At 41.6% G+C, this 18412-nt stretch overlaps 1 protein-coding gene and 1 non-coding gene across 2 annotated transcripts in view; both read left to right on the top strand.

The window, feature by feature from the left end:
- The first annotated feature begins 551 nt into the window (after positions 1-551).
- Positions 552-18412, top strand: part of LOC108573822 — a 24712-nt gene continuing 6851 nt past the window's right edge. The window contains exons 1-5 of the mRNA XM_017936300.1: positions 552-602; positions 4356-4467; positions 9017-9076; positions 12681-12825; positions 12908-13044. Coding sequence (XP_017791789.1) covers positions 552-602; positions 4356-4467; positions 9017-9076; positions 12681-12825; positions 12908-13044 — 505 coding nt within the window. The remainder of the gene's footprint in view (positions 603-4355; positions 4468-9016; positions 9077-12680; positions 12826-12907; positions 13045-18412) is intronic.
- On the top strand, positions 8183-8255 carry Trnak-uuu. The gene has a single exon. It is a non-coding gene; the product is annotated as a tRNA-Lys (tRNA).

Here is an 18412-nt window from a genome sequence, read left to right as displayed (position 1 = left end):
ATCCGAAAGAGTCGACGCGATAAATTTTAGATAACAATCCATTTATTCGAGAAGACGCGGAGAATTGTTCGATGGAAAATGGAGTACGAATGGCATCGAGGGCGCAGAATATCGCGGAGTTAGGGAAACGTTTCGCAAGATTAACAGAAAATCCCTGTCGAGGAGAGGTGTTCTCGTAGGTGTTCTCGAAGCACCGAGCTTCGTACGAAGAGAGAAGGTCACCAATGATTTCGAGGCCCCGCCTACCAAGCAGGGGTTGGAAGCAACCCCCTAGTCAGCGTACTCGCGCAGGGCTGACTTCTATACCACGTTGTGGGCGTAGACGTACAGTAGACACAACCCCCGTTGCATACACCCTGTCTTTTCACCGTTCACCGAGATCAAATCACTCGTCTCAGTCCTATCTTTGATCTTGACGGTGCAGCAACGTGATCTCGTAAAAATACGCGACAGTTCGTGTGACACTTTCGTCTTATCGATAACTCGTGCTCTGGTGAGGGACCATTTTTTTTTTTCGTCGACCGAGAGGCACCGAGGAGGAGGTGATAAGGATGAACCAGGATCAAGAGGTGCCTGCAACGGCGACTGACCTGGCCAGACTGGTAAGTCAGTGGAGATGTAGTAGTTCGACTACTTCGATACAGAAGGCTTGTTAAGTCAGACACTGCGTTGGGAAATTCAATAATTCATCGACAATGTCTGTATTAATTATTCAAACGCATTATTGTAGATATTGTGTTTACCTCGCGGGCAATTATGTGTAATTTTGCATCAATTAACGTTCACCTGTCGGTCAGTTAAAGGTATAATTATACACGCTTATAGAGAAGATCGCAGACGATAAGATAAGGTTACGGACGTTACAAATCGACTGAAAGAAAGAGTCACCGAAGCAACGTGACTCCCGTTTCCGGTTCCCTTTCTTCCCCCCATCTTTCGACACAATGGAGTCATAAGCGTGGACAGCGAGCGTAGCGGAGGTTGGCGAACGCATAATGCGTCGCGATGATCCTCGAGTGTCGAATTGCCGTGGCACGCGCCACCACGCTCCAATGGATCGTCCCACGGATGCCACCCCTTTTGTGCCCTCTAAACACGTAATTGTCGCCACCATTCAACCCTCCTGGTCCCCACTGTACACGGAACCACCACCGTGACTATGATACCGGGCGAGCAGTGGGTGGTCGCCGGACACCCTCGACAGAAACGAAGGGAGAATGCGACGTCTCGCTCGCGGAAACACTTGATTTATGTTTGTTGATTCTAAAAATCACTCGATTCCCACACACCCGCCCCGTTGCGTTAATTGACCGTCCTGCAGTGGCAGCATATGCTGCCACTCGAGTTTCCCATGATTAGGGACCCCTTCGCTCGACAATAGGACACGTTTTCAACACCGTGTAAATTTACCTGGGTCGCTGTTTTTTTATACGTTTCTAGGAGGAAGTTAGGTTTGCCGGATGGAAATGGAAAAGTTCAAAGGCGCGTATTTTTTGTTTCGGTTGTTCGTGAGAAGGGAAAAATAGAGTGTATCGAGAGAGCAATTAGTAGATAGACTCCGTCGGTGACACACTGTGATCGTGAATCCTGTCATCCACGGTATTGTTCGTATTCTGTCCTTCGAAACCATCATTGTCTTCGCACCCTCGTCCGAGACAGCGACGGACGAGAAAAAAGGGCGAGGTTTTCTCGTCAAAGTGGCAACGCCTTCTCTCCTAATTGATCAAATTGGACGACCAAGGCTTTGTTGGAATTGAACGGTCGTTAATGAAAGGAGAATCGCAAAATTCGTCTTGTACCTTGGAAGAGTGAGGTACCACTCCTACGTTGATTTCTTGAGAGTGAGACTTTACAACCATATGGTACTTGGGAAGTATTCAGAGTTACTCAAAGTAATTCACAGTTAATCAGATTCTTCTAAGAGGCTTTTTCGTCTTCGTGTGAATTGGTGAACGAAATTAATGAAATCCACAGATACAAAGGAGAATAATCGCTGATTTTCGAAAATATCTAAAGATTCTCCGAGTAATTCACTGAGGAATTTGGGTTAATAAAACTTTTCCACTTGCATGCGAATTGGTGAATGAAATCGACGAACTCCACAGATACAAAAAGGAGCATTCGATCATTCCAATCGCTTACTTAAAAAATGTCGAAAGATTCTCGAAGAAATTCAGGGAAGAATTTAGGTTAATCAGACTCGTCCAAGAGACTTTTTCGCCTTCGCGCGAATCGGTGAAAGAAATTCGCCGAAATCCACAGATACAAAGTGGAGCACTCGATTATTTTAATCCTTCGAAATATCGAAAGATTCTCCAAAAAACTCACCGTAGAGCTTAGGTTAATCAGACTAGTCCAAGAGACTTGTTCGCCTTGACGCGAATCGGTGAGCGAAATCGCCGCAATCCACAGATACAAAGGGGAGTCTGTTTAGAACGTGTTGTCTGCTCGATGACTTTATTATAAACCGAACCGAAGTGCGCAATTACGAGGGTGGTGTACGAAAGGGATTGGGGTGACGACCCCTTTGCAGCATCATCGGGAACGATGGGGCGTTCCCCTTCTTCCCCCCGGTAGATTCATGGGTATGTATCTCGTTTTCACTAGGTACAAACGCACGAGCACGCTTGTACCATCCTAGATGGCACACGTACCCCAAACGAGATCCACTTACGAGGCGAGTCTTTTACACGGAAAGGGGGATGGATGGACAGGAGAAAAAGTTAAACGACACGCGACCATGTTTGCACGTTTTCCTTACGAGCCATTGCCTCGTCAACGCACTCGATTAACTTTTCCATCGAGACTCGCAGCCGTTTAGAAATTCTACATAGTCACAGCTTTTCGGAAATTCCACAGAGAAGAATTGATATGTTGTAATTGTAAATTTGATAGATTTTTCATCCCCTCGTTGGACGATGTCGCGCGGTTAAATACCTTTTGATATCGGGTTGGCTGGATTAAAGATTGAACGTAATATCGGGGAATGTAATTAAAATTTATATTAGAGGGTACAACTTGTGGATTACGAGTGCTGAGCCATCGCGGCGACTAATTATAAATGACTATTAATTGCAATCAGAGGAGGGAATCCAGGGACGAGGCAATGAACGTAAGACCACCGTGCGACCTGTGAAAAAGGAACTTGATTACGTCTTTATAAACGATAATATCCTGGTTAATTAAACGCAAAAGAAAGACGAGTAGACTAGCGATAAAATAATTACATTCGCCGTTGAAAAAAGAAAAAAAGAAAGGGGGAAAAACACATTCTGCTCGATCTTAAATCGAGAAAAATGTTTCGAAGATTGTCCGAAGAAGAAAAAAGTTGAAGAGTGTTCTGTTGGTGTGTTAGGTGTTCGGAGGTTCCTTCGAGCAGAGTACAGTGGTTTTTTCGATTTTAAAGTGTAAGCGATCGCGAGAGACCGCAGTTGGAACTTCATAAAGGAAAAGCAGACGGCAACACGGCGTTATTGGAATTTCCAAAACCGGTAACCGGCTTTACCACTAGATTGCTCCGCAAGGAGGAAACCATCCAATCGTTCACCGGATGTCCTCCTTGCCTCCACTCTCTGCCTCGCTCTCTCACTCTCTCTCTCTCTCTCCTTCTTCTTCTTTCTCATTGTGCCAACTCTACGGCTGCTTTACTTAAAACCCCGTTCCCCGCTATATTCCTTTCTGGCTCGAATTCGCGCCTCTCTTCCTACGATTTTACATCAATTTCGCGTCGATTGTCTTGGTCGTTTTTTTCTCTCCCACCCGATGGAACGCCGCTGAAAAACGAGAAACTATTTCCACAGTTGCCCGACGACAGAATCTGTTCCTCGCTGCCGTTCAAATTGAAACGGGGGAAGCTGAGTTTGTGCAATGCAAAAATACACCTGTTAACCCTTTAACCTGTAACAACGTGTCAGACTCGTGGCAGAGATTCTGGTGAAGATGTGAGAAAAATAGTTGCATTAGTTAGCTTTCGTTTGAATTCGTAACACTAAGGATTGATAAATGTAATTAATCTGTGACAGATTAGCTTTTGCCACCTGATACAGTACTAAAACTGTAAATGGCTGACGCTTAGATGCACAGTCAGAAAAGAAATCATATGTTAAGGGGTTAAGTGCAGTTTATCGCAAAGATTTGGTGTATCAAGTAACGAAAGATTCAGCTGGAAGTTTGACTTTTCCCTCGAATTTCACCCAGTTACCCCGGAAAATTGAATTGAAACGAAGGAACCTGAGACTGTATAACGCAAAAATACACCTGTTAAGTGTTTGGTGTATCGAGTAACGAAAGATTCAGCTATAAGTTCGTCTTTCCCCCCGAATTTCACCCAGTTACCAGAAAATTTCTCTTTCCAGCCGAACGAAGAGTTCAACAGGCTGAACGAGCCGCTGCAAACAGTGTCCACAGGATACTGTTCCACCAACTACTCCGTCAGCCAAGCCAGCAGCGAGGAGAAGCTCCACCCTGGTAAGTAAAAGACAGAGAATACCTATCGACAACGCATGAAACGTCTAGAGAAGTAAAGAAGCTGAAGAAGAAGAGGAGGAAGAAGAAGAAGTTGGATATTTCGATCAGTTTGCCAAGGTATTCGTATCTCGGAGACGAGACTTTTCGTGAACGAAATCGAGGAGGAGAGTGGAGGGGCGGTCACCAGCGTTCGGGTCACCATCTCCCCTGTTCCCCTGACCCCAGAGACTCTCGAGGAGCTGCGATTTTGAAGCTCTTTGATACGACGTTGCCCCGGGAACATCGCCGTGACACACCGAGTCTTTGGGCGCAAACACGCACACGTATACAGACGCGCGAGACGTTCCGTGGTTGAAGAAGAAAATCCACGCAGGCAGAAGGCGTAGCGAGCATGTGCAGGATGTACGCGAACTGTGTACAACGGGGCGAAGAGGGAACCACCCCCTGAAGAGAGCCTGTCAACGGCAGGCAGTCGAGTCAATATCTTTATATAGTCGCATCAAGGATGATATTATTTTCTACGAGTCCTCGCTGCAATTACGTTTTAAGATCACGTGAAACTTCGGGACAGCCTGATCGCTCCTTCAATCCGACGTAGTTTGCAAATTTCTTTTTTTCCTTCGCTTTTTGACAATTATCAGGCAATTCCAAAGACTATAAAACGACTTAGACGATTCACTGTCTCTATCAGTAAGGAAAATTCTCCCTTTTAATTGTCGAGAAGGACAAATTTTGCCATGAGTAATTTTAAGAATAATTCGATACAAATTTCAAGGTAAAGACAGTCATCGGGCAATTCTGAAGACCATGAAACGATTCAGACGACTCTTAGACGATTTTTCAACACTGTCTACCAGCAAGGAGAAATTCTTCCCTTTTAATTGTCGAGAAGGACGTTTTTTCATATAACAGTTTATTGTGAAATTTTGCCAGAAGTGATGGTAATAATAATTTGATACAAATTTCAATGCAAAGACAGTCAGCGGACAATTCTAAAGACCATAAAACCTCTCCTGGAACTTTAAGTCAACTCGGGCGACTGTCTCTATCAGCAAAGAAAAAGTCTTCCCTTTCATCGCACACTATTTCGGAGTTTTCCCATTAAAAATGGTCTCCGCAAAGGACCTGCCTTCTACCCCCGTCGATCTCCACATTCACAACCCTCTTTCACATCTCAAAATTACCTAGAAAAAGACGAACATTACTACAACGCTAATTTGTCACTGCGTTTACCAAAAATCGCACCGAGAGTGTTCAGCGTTCTACGCTAATTAGAATTCTAATTTGCCAGGTCGGCGTGTAACAGAATTCAGGCTACTTCGGTGAATTAGTCCCTGTGGTACCGTTAGTTTTGCTCAGCCTTGACCCAGAAACGCGTCGACACGGCGAGAAGCCCGAGGACGAATTCAATAAGCAACGTATTATCGCCGCAAAGAGCCCCATGGGGTGGCCGTACCCCCGTAGGATTCGTAAACCACCCTAGCCGTCGTCTGGGAGCAGTGATTGACACTTTATATCTAACATTGGCATGCCGTGGTGTGAACCACCAGCCAGGATGGTCCGCCTCCACCTAACTCAATCACAGCCTATAATGCTGCAATTTCTCTATCGTAATCACGTTACGCCCCACACCACCCCGTTCTGCCCGTTCCACATTTCGGGCGACGACGATTCGCCGTTGAAGAAATATTGAAACGTCGACGAATCAACGAAAGAACGAACCTTCGCAGCTTTTCGCTCGCTTTCCAACATTTCTCCGCGAATTGCGGGGGAAAATGTATTACGCGCAGAGGTTCGAATTAATATCAATACGGAGTATTCCTTTGTGTGAAATATTGCAAATGAATTTTTTCAGGATTTTTGGGGACGATCGAAGTTTCATTTGAAAAGAACGAAAATAGATTAAGAATTGGAATAGTTTGCATTATTGCCGACTAGACTGCGGATTTTTATTAATTTCGGGAAAATTTGGAGACGTGAAAATACACGGAGTTCGTGTGATAAGCAAAAATGTGGAAATATACCGAAAATATGGTATTCACTATAATACTTAGTTAATAACGCGATTGAGGCCATTGATGGAAAAAGGGAACTTAGGCTTGTGTCGTTTAAATCGACTCAGGTATGTGTTATATATGTGTATAATAATGTCAGGAACATATTACTTCCCTTTTCGATTTAATTGCACTACTCTTCGTTAAATAATACGGTAAAGAAAATTTTGAAATCGATTTTCTAGAAATGGCACTTTATGGTACGCGCCCTTTTTACTTTTTTAATTACATTCACAAAAATATGAAAATTATGTATAAAAATCCGCAATCTCTGCCATTTTTCCGCCCAACATGCAAAAATCGTCACAGAAACTCGATGGCTTAAAGAAGACACTTCTACACCGAATATTTCCCATTTGTAACGTTGCTTCCGAAACTCCAACGTTAAGTTGAAGTCCGAAGACGGAACGCGTTATTATCCACGAGCTATGAGTCCGAAGCAAATTCGATTCGTCAGAGGAGACTGTGACTGTGAAGAAAACGAGGTTACTGACAAGTGGCTACCCGTGGCGAATCCTAGAGGCCCATTAAACGGACCCCACGTAGCATACATTTCTCTCCGCATTCTTATGTACAACGAAAGGGGTTGTTTTTGCCACTGATTCATCCCTACCAAAGCATCTCGCCTTTGTTTCCATCTTACGCCCCCGCCTGTCCTAGAATTTTATTACAGCTCAGACATCGTGTCTCATACCCGCGTATAATTACCTAGAAACTCGCTCTGCCATTGCGTGTCCGAAACATCTCTCCGCGTGATAAAGTAAGAGAGAGGAGCCAAAAAAGTGTCTCCTTTTTTTCTTTCTTTTTCTTCTATTTTATTATAATCCTTGCCTTTTGGCTTCGGATGACTTCCAGACTGTATCTTTTCTATTTACAATATTTTACATCTATCTTACCTTGCTTAACTTCTATTATATTATATTAATTATCTTTATTTCTTTACCTCTATCATATTAATTATCTTACATTGATTACCCTATATTGATTGTCTTTCTAAAGAACTTAGTCTTTATTTATCTCCTCCCTATCCTTCTTCGGTCCACTTCTCCTCCATTTCTTTTCTCCTTTTTCCTTCTCTTTCTATCTAAGAAAACGTCTCTCGTTACAACGATAATTACACACGTCAGAATTTATTGTCATTCCACGATGAATAATGAATATTCATTGCGGTTGACGATGTAACGTGCTGGGAATATACGAAGCATTAATTTCACGCCTGGGGTAATTATCTCCCGAGTAACCATTAATCATTATACGGCAAACGTGGGATTCGCTATCTAAGCTAATTCCTCGGCTTGACTCGTGTAATGAAAGCGTAAGAACAAGAAAGATAACATTTAGCTTGCTACAATGTTCGCCGACCTTAGTTCACATTTCTTTCCACCTCCAGATTACGCGCAACCTAGATTCGCTCTAATAGGGAACAGCTACCTAGTGTTGTAATATTTTTAGAAACGGTCGTGTAAAATTGATTTCAGAGAATGAAATATACCCCACACAGGAATACAGGCAAGAGCCGTGGCTTCAGGATGGTAAGTAGCTTTTGTTATAAACAATTTATCTAAGAAGTTATTATATTTTCAATGGAAAAAACAGAATTTTGTATGTGAAATAGGCTAGTTAAGTACATATAGAGATTTTAAAAAGTGTAGGTATCAGCTGCCCGGATAGCTCAGTCGGTAGAGCATTAGACTTTTAATCTAGGGGTCCAGGGTTCAAGTCCCTGTTCGGGCGGATATTTTTTACTTATTATTTTTCGTCGTTTATCGTTCGAATATCGTCGAAACTCGTGAAAAATAGGGAGATTTCAAAGGAATTATTTGTCCGTAGTGAAAATTCTCGATGCTTCAACGTAGTTTTCCATTACTTGGATTGAATGCAATAATTATGAAAGGAAAGTCGAGTGTAAAGCTTTAAAACACTCGACTTCCGTTCCAGTTCCCTTTCAGCGGAACAAGACTGCGAGTTTCTGGAAACTCAGAAGCGTATCGTAACATTCTCGTAGACATTGTTCGTTGTTGGAAAATGTAACGAGGAACGGGAACGATCCATTTATCGAGCTGATAGCGAAGCTCTATTCGTAAATCTTCCTCGAGCGTGATTAAACTATCCGGAACATTAATTTTGATTATTTTGACGAACTTTAATGTAATGCACGGTGGATGCAGTGTAATAATCGCGATAACGAGGGGACCTACTGGCTTCTACGAAATTATACTCGCACAGAGGGTGATTCTTATTGTTAGCCAATCGTTAATGGAAGAGACGGGGGTTGCGAAAGTAGGGTATCTTTGGAATTTTATAGGATAAAAACCGCTCGAGTTATCATTCTGAAATTTTGCACAGTTGTTCCCACATATATTATAGTGTTACCTGAATTTTTTCATAGAAATCCATATAATAATTACGGAGATACAATTCATATTTCTCGACGATTCCTAAGTTACAAAGAAATCGACCGTTTCAAGTTGTACTTTGATTGAATCGCATTACAGGGAGCAGCTGCGAGACCGAGGACAGCGAGCAGTACGTGCCAGAGTTCCACCGGATGTCAAGTTAGTGTTAAAAACAAAAATTTCGATACACTTCGCCGCTTCGCTCGATCGAATTCGAAGGATCTCGCGACGCTCACCCCGTAAGACTCGCCTAATTGCTACGTTCCGTGAACGAGAGGCGCACGTAGGCTCGCAGGATTTCAATCTCCATAGAAACGGAAGTTGCACGGAAATGTATCGCGTATGCAATTTAATCCCAATTTGGAAAGAACTTCGGTACAATCTTCGCGAATAGGAAACTGTGAATTTGCGCATCGCCAACCTTCAAACATCGTTACTCTTCGCATTTACGATCTTCAACGCGAAGAAGGGTAGCGAGAAAAATCAGCTTGCCGCCGACAATGAGATTTTTTCTCTCTCTCTTTCTCTCATCGGGCAATATATACGGTCGAGGATATTAAAAAAAAAAAAAAAAAAGGCCAATAAAGCGCCCGAGGCTGGTGTTTTTAAAGCGGCAAGAAAGAATCAACACAAGACTCCCGTCGATTATCGATATCACGTTACACGAGGAAGCACTTTATATTAAGTACACAGGCTTTTTTTTTTCATCCCCTTACTTGAACCTCCGCTGATTAGCGTATCGAATCGACCAAGGAGAATCTCCTCTTCTTTATCAGTTGATGATAAAAAAGGGAAAACGACGGGAGAGTGGACGAAATGGGGGAAATTGTTTAGTTGTTTGTTTGTAATAATTGGAACTAAGAAAAGGAGGAGAATATTAGGTCATCTCGCAAGTTGTGTCATTTTAGAAACCTAGTTTCGATACAAAAATAATGGTATTTATACTTATTGTTAATCAATGATATATTGCCATTTTTTAGGCAATCTGTTTCCCTCTTTTAAACAAATTCTTAACGTCAACTTTCAGTGATCTGAATTTTCGACCATTTGCCATTTTTCTTCTTTTCAAAAAAATTCCTATCTTCAGTATTACCAAACCGATCCAACGTCAACATTCGGTGATCTGTATTTGCGAAGATTTTACCATTTAAAAAGTTTCCTCGCGAACGAAATAGATGGTAACCCAATGGTTAAGAGAATCTGGTAAATGTGGTATTAATTCTCACTTCAATTGTTTAATTTCATCTACCATTCATTTTTCAAATCTAATCATTCAACAATACAGCACACCTTCATGCTCAACATCTTCAAACAAGCTGCCCAGATTTACCAAATTCTCAGTCCGCTTTCTATATTTCGAAAATGACTGCAAATTAAACCTAGAGAAAATAAATAAAAAAAAGTATATCTTTTCCATGTGTAGAAAAGAAGCGACGTAACTTACAGGATGACCACACTAGAGAAGAATCCAACCATCCTCGAATTTAGCAACGAATCGTTAACTGACTACCGACAATCTCTCCCTTGAAACAGAGTCTCTATGCGTGCACGCTTTGGAAAATCTGGCAAATATTTCGATGCGCGTCGAATAGACGAGCAAACGGCCAGAGGGAATGGCGGATAATGTCTATATGCTCGCACACATACACCGATCTTCCCTCCCTGTATACGTGTGTTAACTCGATAAAGAAATTTCACGTTGCTCTGTATGAAATAGACGCGTGCAGCAGCAACGATTAGCGTTCCTCGCGGAATATCGAGGTGATTCGATCCCAACCTCTCTCTGGGAACGGAATAACAAAGATGAACGTACAGTGGACTCGCGTTTACATTGAAAATTTGCTAGCGTTCACTTCCACGCGATTATAATTAGCAACGGTATTATACGAATTGTAACATCACCGCTCTCGCGACGGCCACGTCAAATTTACTCTTCACCTGTTCATTTTATCCGGCACGAGAGAGGGCCCCGTTTGTAAATGTAATATACACGCAAACAATCAGAACGAAGCTTGCACGGGGTAAACAAGCTGATCGAACCAGGTCCTAGATTTACCGATAAACTTTTATTCCAGGCATTGTGTACCGGATGTTGTTACGTTTCGATATATTAGTGTAACGTCGGAAAAGAGATTTTGCTAATTCTTGTTTGTTTTTTTTTTTCCTACTTTTATTTCCATACAGGCCAATAGAGTTTGATTATTTTTTGGTTGTTATCGTACAGTGTGATATTCGTATTTCTTTTTTCTCACCGAATTTTCTTCTCCCGAATTTGGAAAATAACGCGGACGAATTTCTTTTTCTCCCCAATTTGAAAAATAGCGCGAACGAATTTGCTTCTCCGAATTTGGAAAATAACGCGGACGAATTTCTTTTTCTCCCCAATTTGGAAAATAGCGCGGACGAATTTTCTTCTCCCCAATTTGTAAAATAGCGCGGACGAATGTTTTTCACCCCAATTTGGAAAATAGAGTAGACGAATTTTTGTACGCTTGGATAATGGCGAATGGAAAGAAGATAAACGGTTAGGAGAAGTGGAGATAGGCCTTGAACGGGGTGGGATCTGGAGGATTCCTTTCGATTCGGCGGTTCTACTCCTGTACCGAGTAAACTTCCGATGTTTGCAAATACAATGATTGCCGGAGGCCTCTGACTTATGCTTCCCACGGCCAGAGTCTGTTTGATTTATCGGGGGCGCACCCTACGGCCACGCAAAATCGTCCACGGCCCCATTAGGAAGCGAACCGAGGCCCCCACGTGCCGCTGCAACGATGCGCCTTCACTTCCGCCGCGACACGCGCCCCTCTGTCCTCTGCCATCATGATCTTTATTCCAAGAAACGCTCCTCGTTCGATCGTTAAAATCATTCACCGTTCGTCTGTATATCCGCGATAGTTTTCCCTCCTGGAAACATATAGCTTCGATGTCGTTCAAACGAGCTTTCGCTTTTACATTTATCGGGGGTAGCTTGGCACTTGAGGCTTGAAACATTCAAGTTTTTGCTCTACTTGGAAATTTACTTTGCTGTTTTCACTTGTTTACCGAGGAAGACGAGTTTACTTAACATTTAAATATTTTGAAATTTATACTTTTTTGGTAATTACAAATTACAATTACTATTACAAAATTGGAAATTTGGAATTTTTGTATATCGGTATGACGTCATACCGGCATTTTCGTATTTCAGTTTCTGTAAAAGTTTGGAAGATAGTATTTTAAGTTTCGGTAGAAGTCTCTGCTTAAAGCACGATAATTTATTTATTCGAGGGATTGCTCATTTTGAATCCTTTGTCGTATAACAACGAGTCAGATTCCAGCTACAGATTCTGGTCAAGATGTGATAGAAACAGTGATATCCATAGCAAAAATTAATTTTCATTCTAACTCTCGATTTAATTTATAAAACTGAACGCTACCAAATTTAATTAATCTACGATGCATTGCATTTTCTCTCTTAATATAGTACTAAAACAGTAAATAGCTGACGCTTAGATGCACAGTCAGAAAAGAGAATCGCACTGTTACGTCTGTATTAAAGAAAAAATACGTCGCATTCACATTTACAAAAATTCAGTAACCTGTTATAATTTTTCCTCATTTTTAATTACAATCTAGAAACATTCCATTTCTGTTTGAGAAGTGAACCCAGTTAATAAGCTAACATACTAAACATTACAACTTAATTTACTACCAAGCTGCCCCTCATACATCAATTTCTCACATTCCCCAACTCCTCCACAAAATTTCACCCCTTCTATCACAGATGCGAACGTAAAACAAGAGACTGTGAACTGCAGAAGAATCTCCGACACCAATTACTCACAGTACCAAGTCCCAGTGAGTCATCCACACTCGCAAAGCGGCACATTTCTAGATCTAGATCCTGAAAATCGCAACACGTGCTTTCCGTAAGTGCAACAAATTCCCTCGAACTAAGAACCTTCCTGATCAAATAAAAAATCAATAATCGTTCACGTATATGTTGCACAGAAACAGCAAACTGAATTCAAGAACGAGCGAAAGCACGAAAAATATCGCCGTGAAGGAGGAACCAGCGGACAGAGGCTACGGGGAGCCAATTTCCGTGACGAACATCCCCACGTCGACAGCTCAGGACACTCGAAACAGTAAGAGAATCACGATTTTCCTCGATAATTAGCAAACAGTAGCGCGTAGTCCTAGTAGATAATGTTCTTAGCATGTTCGACAAAGCTTCTGATCCGACGACACACTCTCCTCGAGCGTGCACCGTGACAAATCTCTCGACAATGGATCCACGTGGCGCTGGCTACCCCATAGATCCCATAAATAACTGGAGCACGGGGGAAGTGCTCGGTGTTCCATCCATTAATCGAGCTCTAGCTCGATCTCTTCTTCCGGTCCGTGTTTTTAGAGCTCTTCGGTGTCTCCAACTCCCTGTATTTTCCTCCTCTTCTCTTTAATTATCGCTCGTAATAAATGCACGGTTTATACGATTTTCGGTATTGGGTCAAGTAAATTGGGCAGGAAGTCGCGTACTAAATAATCTGGAGACGTTTCGACGTTAAATTCATTGATAATCCTGGGGCAATGTTCGTTGTTGAGCACAGTGGACCCGGTCACGCGTGACTAAGTACACGTAAGTGAATAATTGAAGAATGCTTTCAACTCGAAAGCTGGCTGGTAGAATCCAAGCGAAAGCTGCTAAACGAAGGAAAGAGCATGGAATTCTCTCCCTTGGGAGATTGCAAGTCGCGCGCCAGAATTTCTCTCCTGCGACCCGGGACTCGGCGAGTCTGGATTTTTGCGTTTCCATTTCAATCTTGCGTCTTGAACAATCGCTACAAAGTTAATTGAGTAAAATTCCAAATTTTTCCATTCGCTTGAAATTCCAAATTTTTCTATCTAATAACCGGTGTTCGATACGATCGCTCTTAAATCACTGGAGTAAAATTCCAAATTTTTGGATTCGTTTGAAATTCCAAATTTTTCGATACGTTTGAAATTCCAAATTTTTCTCTCAAATAGCCAGTGTTCGATACAATTGCTCTTAAGTCACTGGAGTAAAATTCGAAATTTTTCCACTCGCTTGAAATTCCAAATTTTTCCATTCGCTTGAAATTCCAAATTTTTCCATCTAATAGCCGGTGTTCGATACGATCGCTCTTAAGTCACTGGAGTAAAATTCCAAATTTTTGGATTCGTTTGAAATTCCAAATTTTTCGATACGTTTGAAATTCCAAATTTTTCTCTCAAATAGCCAGTGTTCGATACAATTGCTCTTAAATCACTGGAGTAAAATTCAAAATTTTTGAATTCGCTTGAAATTCCAAATTTTTCCATTCGCTTGAAATTCCAAATTTTTCTATCAAACAGCCAATGTTTGATACAATCGCTATAAAGTCACCCGAGTAAAATTCGAAATTTTTCCGCTCGCTTGAAATTCCAAATTTTTCTCTCAAATAGCCAATGTTCGATACAATTGCTTTGAAGTTACTTGAATAAAATCCAAAATTTTTCAATTCGCTTAAAATTCCAAATTTTTCTATCAAGCAACGAGTGTTCGATACAATCGCTGTACGTATCACCTGGATAAGATTCCCGGGAAATTTAGGTGAAAGTTATTCTTAGATCGTGGATCTATTAGTTAATAGAGTCCGTAGATGGCACGATCTAGATGTAAAAGGTAGAACGAAGGAAGGTATTGCAAGCTCATGGTTGGTAATCAGACCGATTAGTCTTCCTTTATTCACGCACGTACACCAAACGAATCCTTTAGGAAGTTAGGCTGCTACATATGTATATTCGTTGCCCGACACCGAGCGCGTATACCCATTTACTTCCAAGTCACCCGGGAATTATGCTTCTACTTCTCTTCGCGTAATTCTCCCTCCCATTAAGCCGTTTCAATTATTTACACGCAGTTTAGATTAATAATAGGATCATACCTATCGCTATTGATACCCTCATCGACACATATGGCCTTCGGATTGCGTTTCCATCGCTATAGGCTTACGAACTTGCATTTGTTTGATCAATTTTATTTTTGTAACGTCGTTGAGCAACGTGGAGATCGGATGTCGGATAAATTTCTGAATAATTTGGTAATTGATAGGTTTAATTAAATTTTTGTTTAAATTAATTTGTAAGTAACGTGAATATTTGTCTCTTGGCAATCCTCTAAGTTCTTTATTTTTATTAACGCCAGTGACCGGAGGGCCTTAAATGTTCAGAGTAATTAAAATAAAACGAATGTCGTCGACTAAAAATTTCGAACGTCACAACTAACTAGACGTTATTTTAATTAAAAAAATAATAATAAAGCATAGTAAGCATAATATAATACTATGCTTAGAATAATGAAAATTTTCTTCTGGCCCCATGAGCGAAAGATGGAAATCTCGCGTGACAATCAACGTGTTAACCTAATCCAAGACCAGCGGTGCTTTAAACTTGTAGAATTTTTTTCAGCGTTGAAAAGTTCCACCGTTGCTAAAAAAGTTGCGAAAAAGTTTAACGCTAAAATAGTCAGCGTTGAAATAGTCTACTTTGTACTTGGGATTGAGAGGCTACTCTTTGGAATGTATGAAAATGAGAAAATCGTGGATTTCTGGTACGAAATCTCGAGCTTAGAGGGTTAAGCAGAATGAACGAATCGTTTGAAAAGCGCATGATAATGATATTTTTTAGAGAAACAAGTGAAATAAACACAGAGAGATACGAGGAATACAGTAACAGTCCTTGGTGTAGACGGTAAAGAGGGTGTATCGTGTGTACCTGTCTCCCTAGTCCACTAAATCGACCAGTTACGTTGACCAATGTAGCGGGTGGAATAGTAATAACCTGTTAATGGATACAGATTGGTCGCCACCCCGCTAATTAATACGAGGATCACGAGGATTAGAGACGGTCCAAGTTCCATCCATTGATCAACATGTGTCGCAATTTCGACATAGTTAACCCTTTACCTGTAAATTTTACATTTTGCATAAATAACCATTCTTTCTGTACAATTCCGCCTTGACTAACGCTGGATTAACCCTTATGTTCAATAATCTGCTACTCTTTCGCACATTTTCTCACTTAAAATATTTTAATAATCCGGCTAAATTGTTGTTATTTCGCATATTTCCTATCCGCGTTTGCTTCAAGTTTAGAATTTCTTACCGGAAAGCTACTAAAATTGCGCGATAATTGCGAGTGCAGCTCCATTTCCACCAAATTGCTGTTATTTCGCATATGTCTTATCCGCGTTTGCTTCAAGTTTAGAATTTCCTTATTGGAAAGCTACTAAAATTGCGCGATAATTGCGAGTACAGCTCAATTTCTACTTCGAGTAAATTAGAAAAAAGTGTTTAGAAAATTATTCTTTCGACTTAACCCTTTGCTACGGCAGCTTTTAACGCGCAACGTGGATGACTGAGGGTAAATTATTAACCACGGCTGGAAAATTTCGCATTTTTCCTTCATCGTTTTAAATTTCGGTTCGTTAAATTAAGGTAGAAATGCGTAAAGGGTCAAAGTAATTCTTCGTTTTGACTGTACACTTCAGACTTTTGGGTGGAAAAGGACCTAAGACCTTGTGTGCAACATATGAACCTAGACAGTAAACGTTTAAAATACTGTTAAGGAACGTAAACTTGATAACAGCAAAAATGACTAAAAACATAAAAAGGCGGTGGGTCAAAAAGGACCCGGCGACCGCTCTAGGGTTAAATAAGGCTTCAAAACACCAATAATCGCCAATAGTAACGAAAGAGTTAACGCTAAAAAGAGAGCACTAATTGAAAAAATATATATTTTTATTATTAAATTCGCAAGATTTCTTCGATAACCAAAGGGTTAACTCGAACGGCACCGAAGAATATCCCGAATTCGATCTGGCGCTCCCGTAAAAACGTTGCTCCGCGAACGGGGAGAAAGAGAAGAAGGGCATTTCGCCGCGTCAGGTGGGTGGAAAATGGACCTTGCATTATTAACCAGCCTCTACTCCGGAATTCGGGGATCAGGGAGACAGAGATAGCAGGATAAAGACAGAGGGGCGGGGGAGAAAATGAGAAGAGCAGAGGGAGGGGATGGTGGAAGCTGGTTGTGAAAGAGAGAAATAGAGAGAGAAAGAAGGAGAAAGGTTCTCGTCTGAGAGTGGACGAGTGGAGGCCGTCCTCTTTTCCCGTGCAACCCTTCTGCGCACCGCCCCTGACCAGTCCCGGCAGCTTCAACCCTTTTCCTGCCTCGGCACATCGCCACCGGTTTCATCAGCTCGCGATTAATTTTAATCTAAAACTACCCGCAAAGCCTCTGGCCCCGCTTGCACCGTTGAGGTCGACCCCTTTCGCCCCTCTTTCCAGAGATAGTGCCAGATTGGCCCGCAGCTTTCGTCCCCTTTCCTCTCTACTTGCTCCTCCGCTGTCTGTCTCGTCTACACGAGATCGTGATCCGACCGACGTTTGCCAGCCAGCCTGCTAAAGCTAACTTGCCGACACGATTAACTTCGACGACCCTTCTCTCTACTCCCTCACCTCTTCGTCACTCGGATATTCCTATTAACATTCGTGTATGTGTATACACGCTGTTGAGGTCTCTTCTCTTCTCTTCTTCTGTTCTTCTTTCTCGCGTCGTGCTCGTTCTTTGTCTCCGAGTGAAACAGAGGTTCCTGAGATTTTTTTGGAAAAGTGTGCAGATTGTATATGTACTATGGTACAGTTTATCGACGTTTACTTAGGAATTTGTTTACAGTGTTCTTTACTTCTGGGAGCGGTTTAATTTGTACGGCGGCAGTTGTTAATTGGAATATTAACCCTTGGACAGTTTTGACGAGTGAGACTGAAGAGTTTAACTCAAGAGAGACTTTTAGGAAGACAGTTAGAAAGAGACACTGCGCTTTAAAAATAATCACACACACTTGGTTAGGTTCGTAATTATATCAGACTCTCAAAGGGTTAATTACAATCTAATTACATTAACACCGATTAATGCCCAAATAATCGGTTACGAAATAAAGATATTTTTCCCAAAGAAATACACATGATTGTCAATTCGATATAGGAAACAACTACAGAAGATAGCCTTTGAATAGCAATAAAAAATATTATTGTCAATCTGACCAGGCGTGGTAGGATTACTATTATTTTTCCTCTGACTATTCATCTAAGCGCCAGCCATTTACCGTAAGTTTTACAAACTAAAACGATAGTTAGGATTACACTTAATTTCCCTTACATCTTGACCAGAATCTCGACCACAAATCTGACACGTTGTCGTAGATTAAAGGGTTAAGAAATTTCTCCGATCTTCGACGTCCTCATTCTTACGAACGACTCGGGAGCGGGTTAATCGAGGAGTAAAAAGACGAAGGATATCGCAAGCCGTAGCCCGTGGTGCATCGAGCTCGATGTCGAAGGGGGGTGTGGAGGCTTCTCAATTTTTCAATATTCCCCGTACACGACTTGGAACGTAACCGGATTACGGTTCGAGAATAGCTTTTTCGGCTCGAGGGACCACGAGGGCGGTGGCGGC

This window comes from Habropoda laboriosa, unplaced genomic scaffold, assembly GCF_001263275.1.
Source record: "Habropoda laboriosa isolate 0110345459 unplaced genomic scaffold, ASM126327v1 scaffold111, whole genome shotgun sequence".
Taxonomy (NCBI): Eukaryota; Metazoa; Arthropoda; class Insecta; order Hymenoptera; family Apidae; genus Habropoda; species Habropoda laboriosa.
The sequence above is the reverse complement of the archived record's forward strand: the minus strand, read 5'-3'. Positions and strand labels throughout refer to the sequence as shown.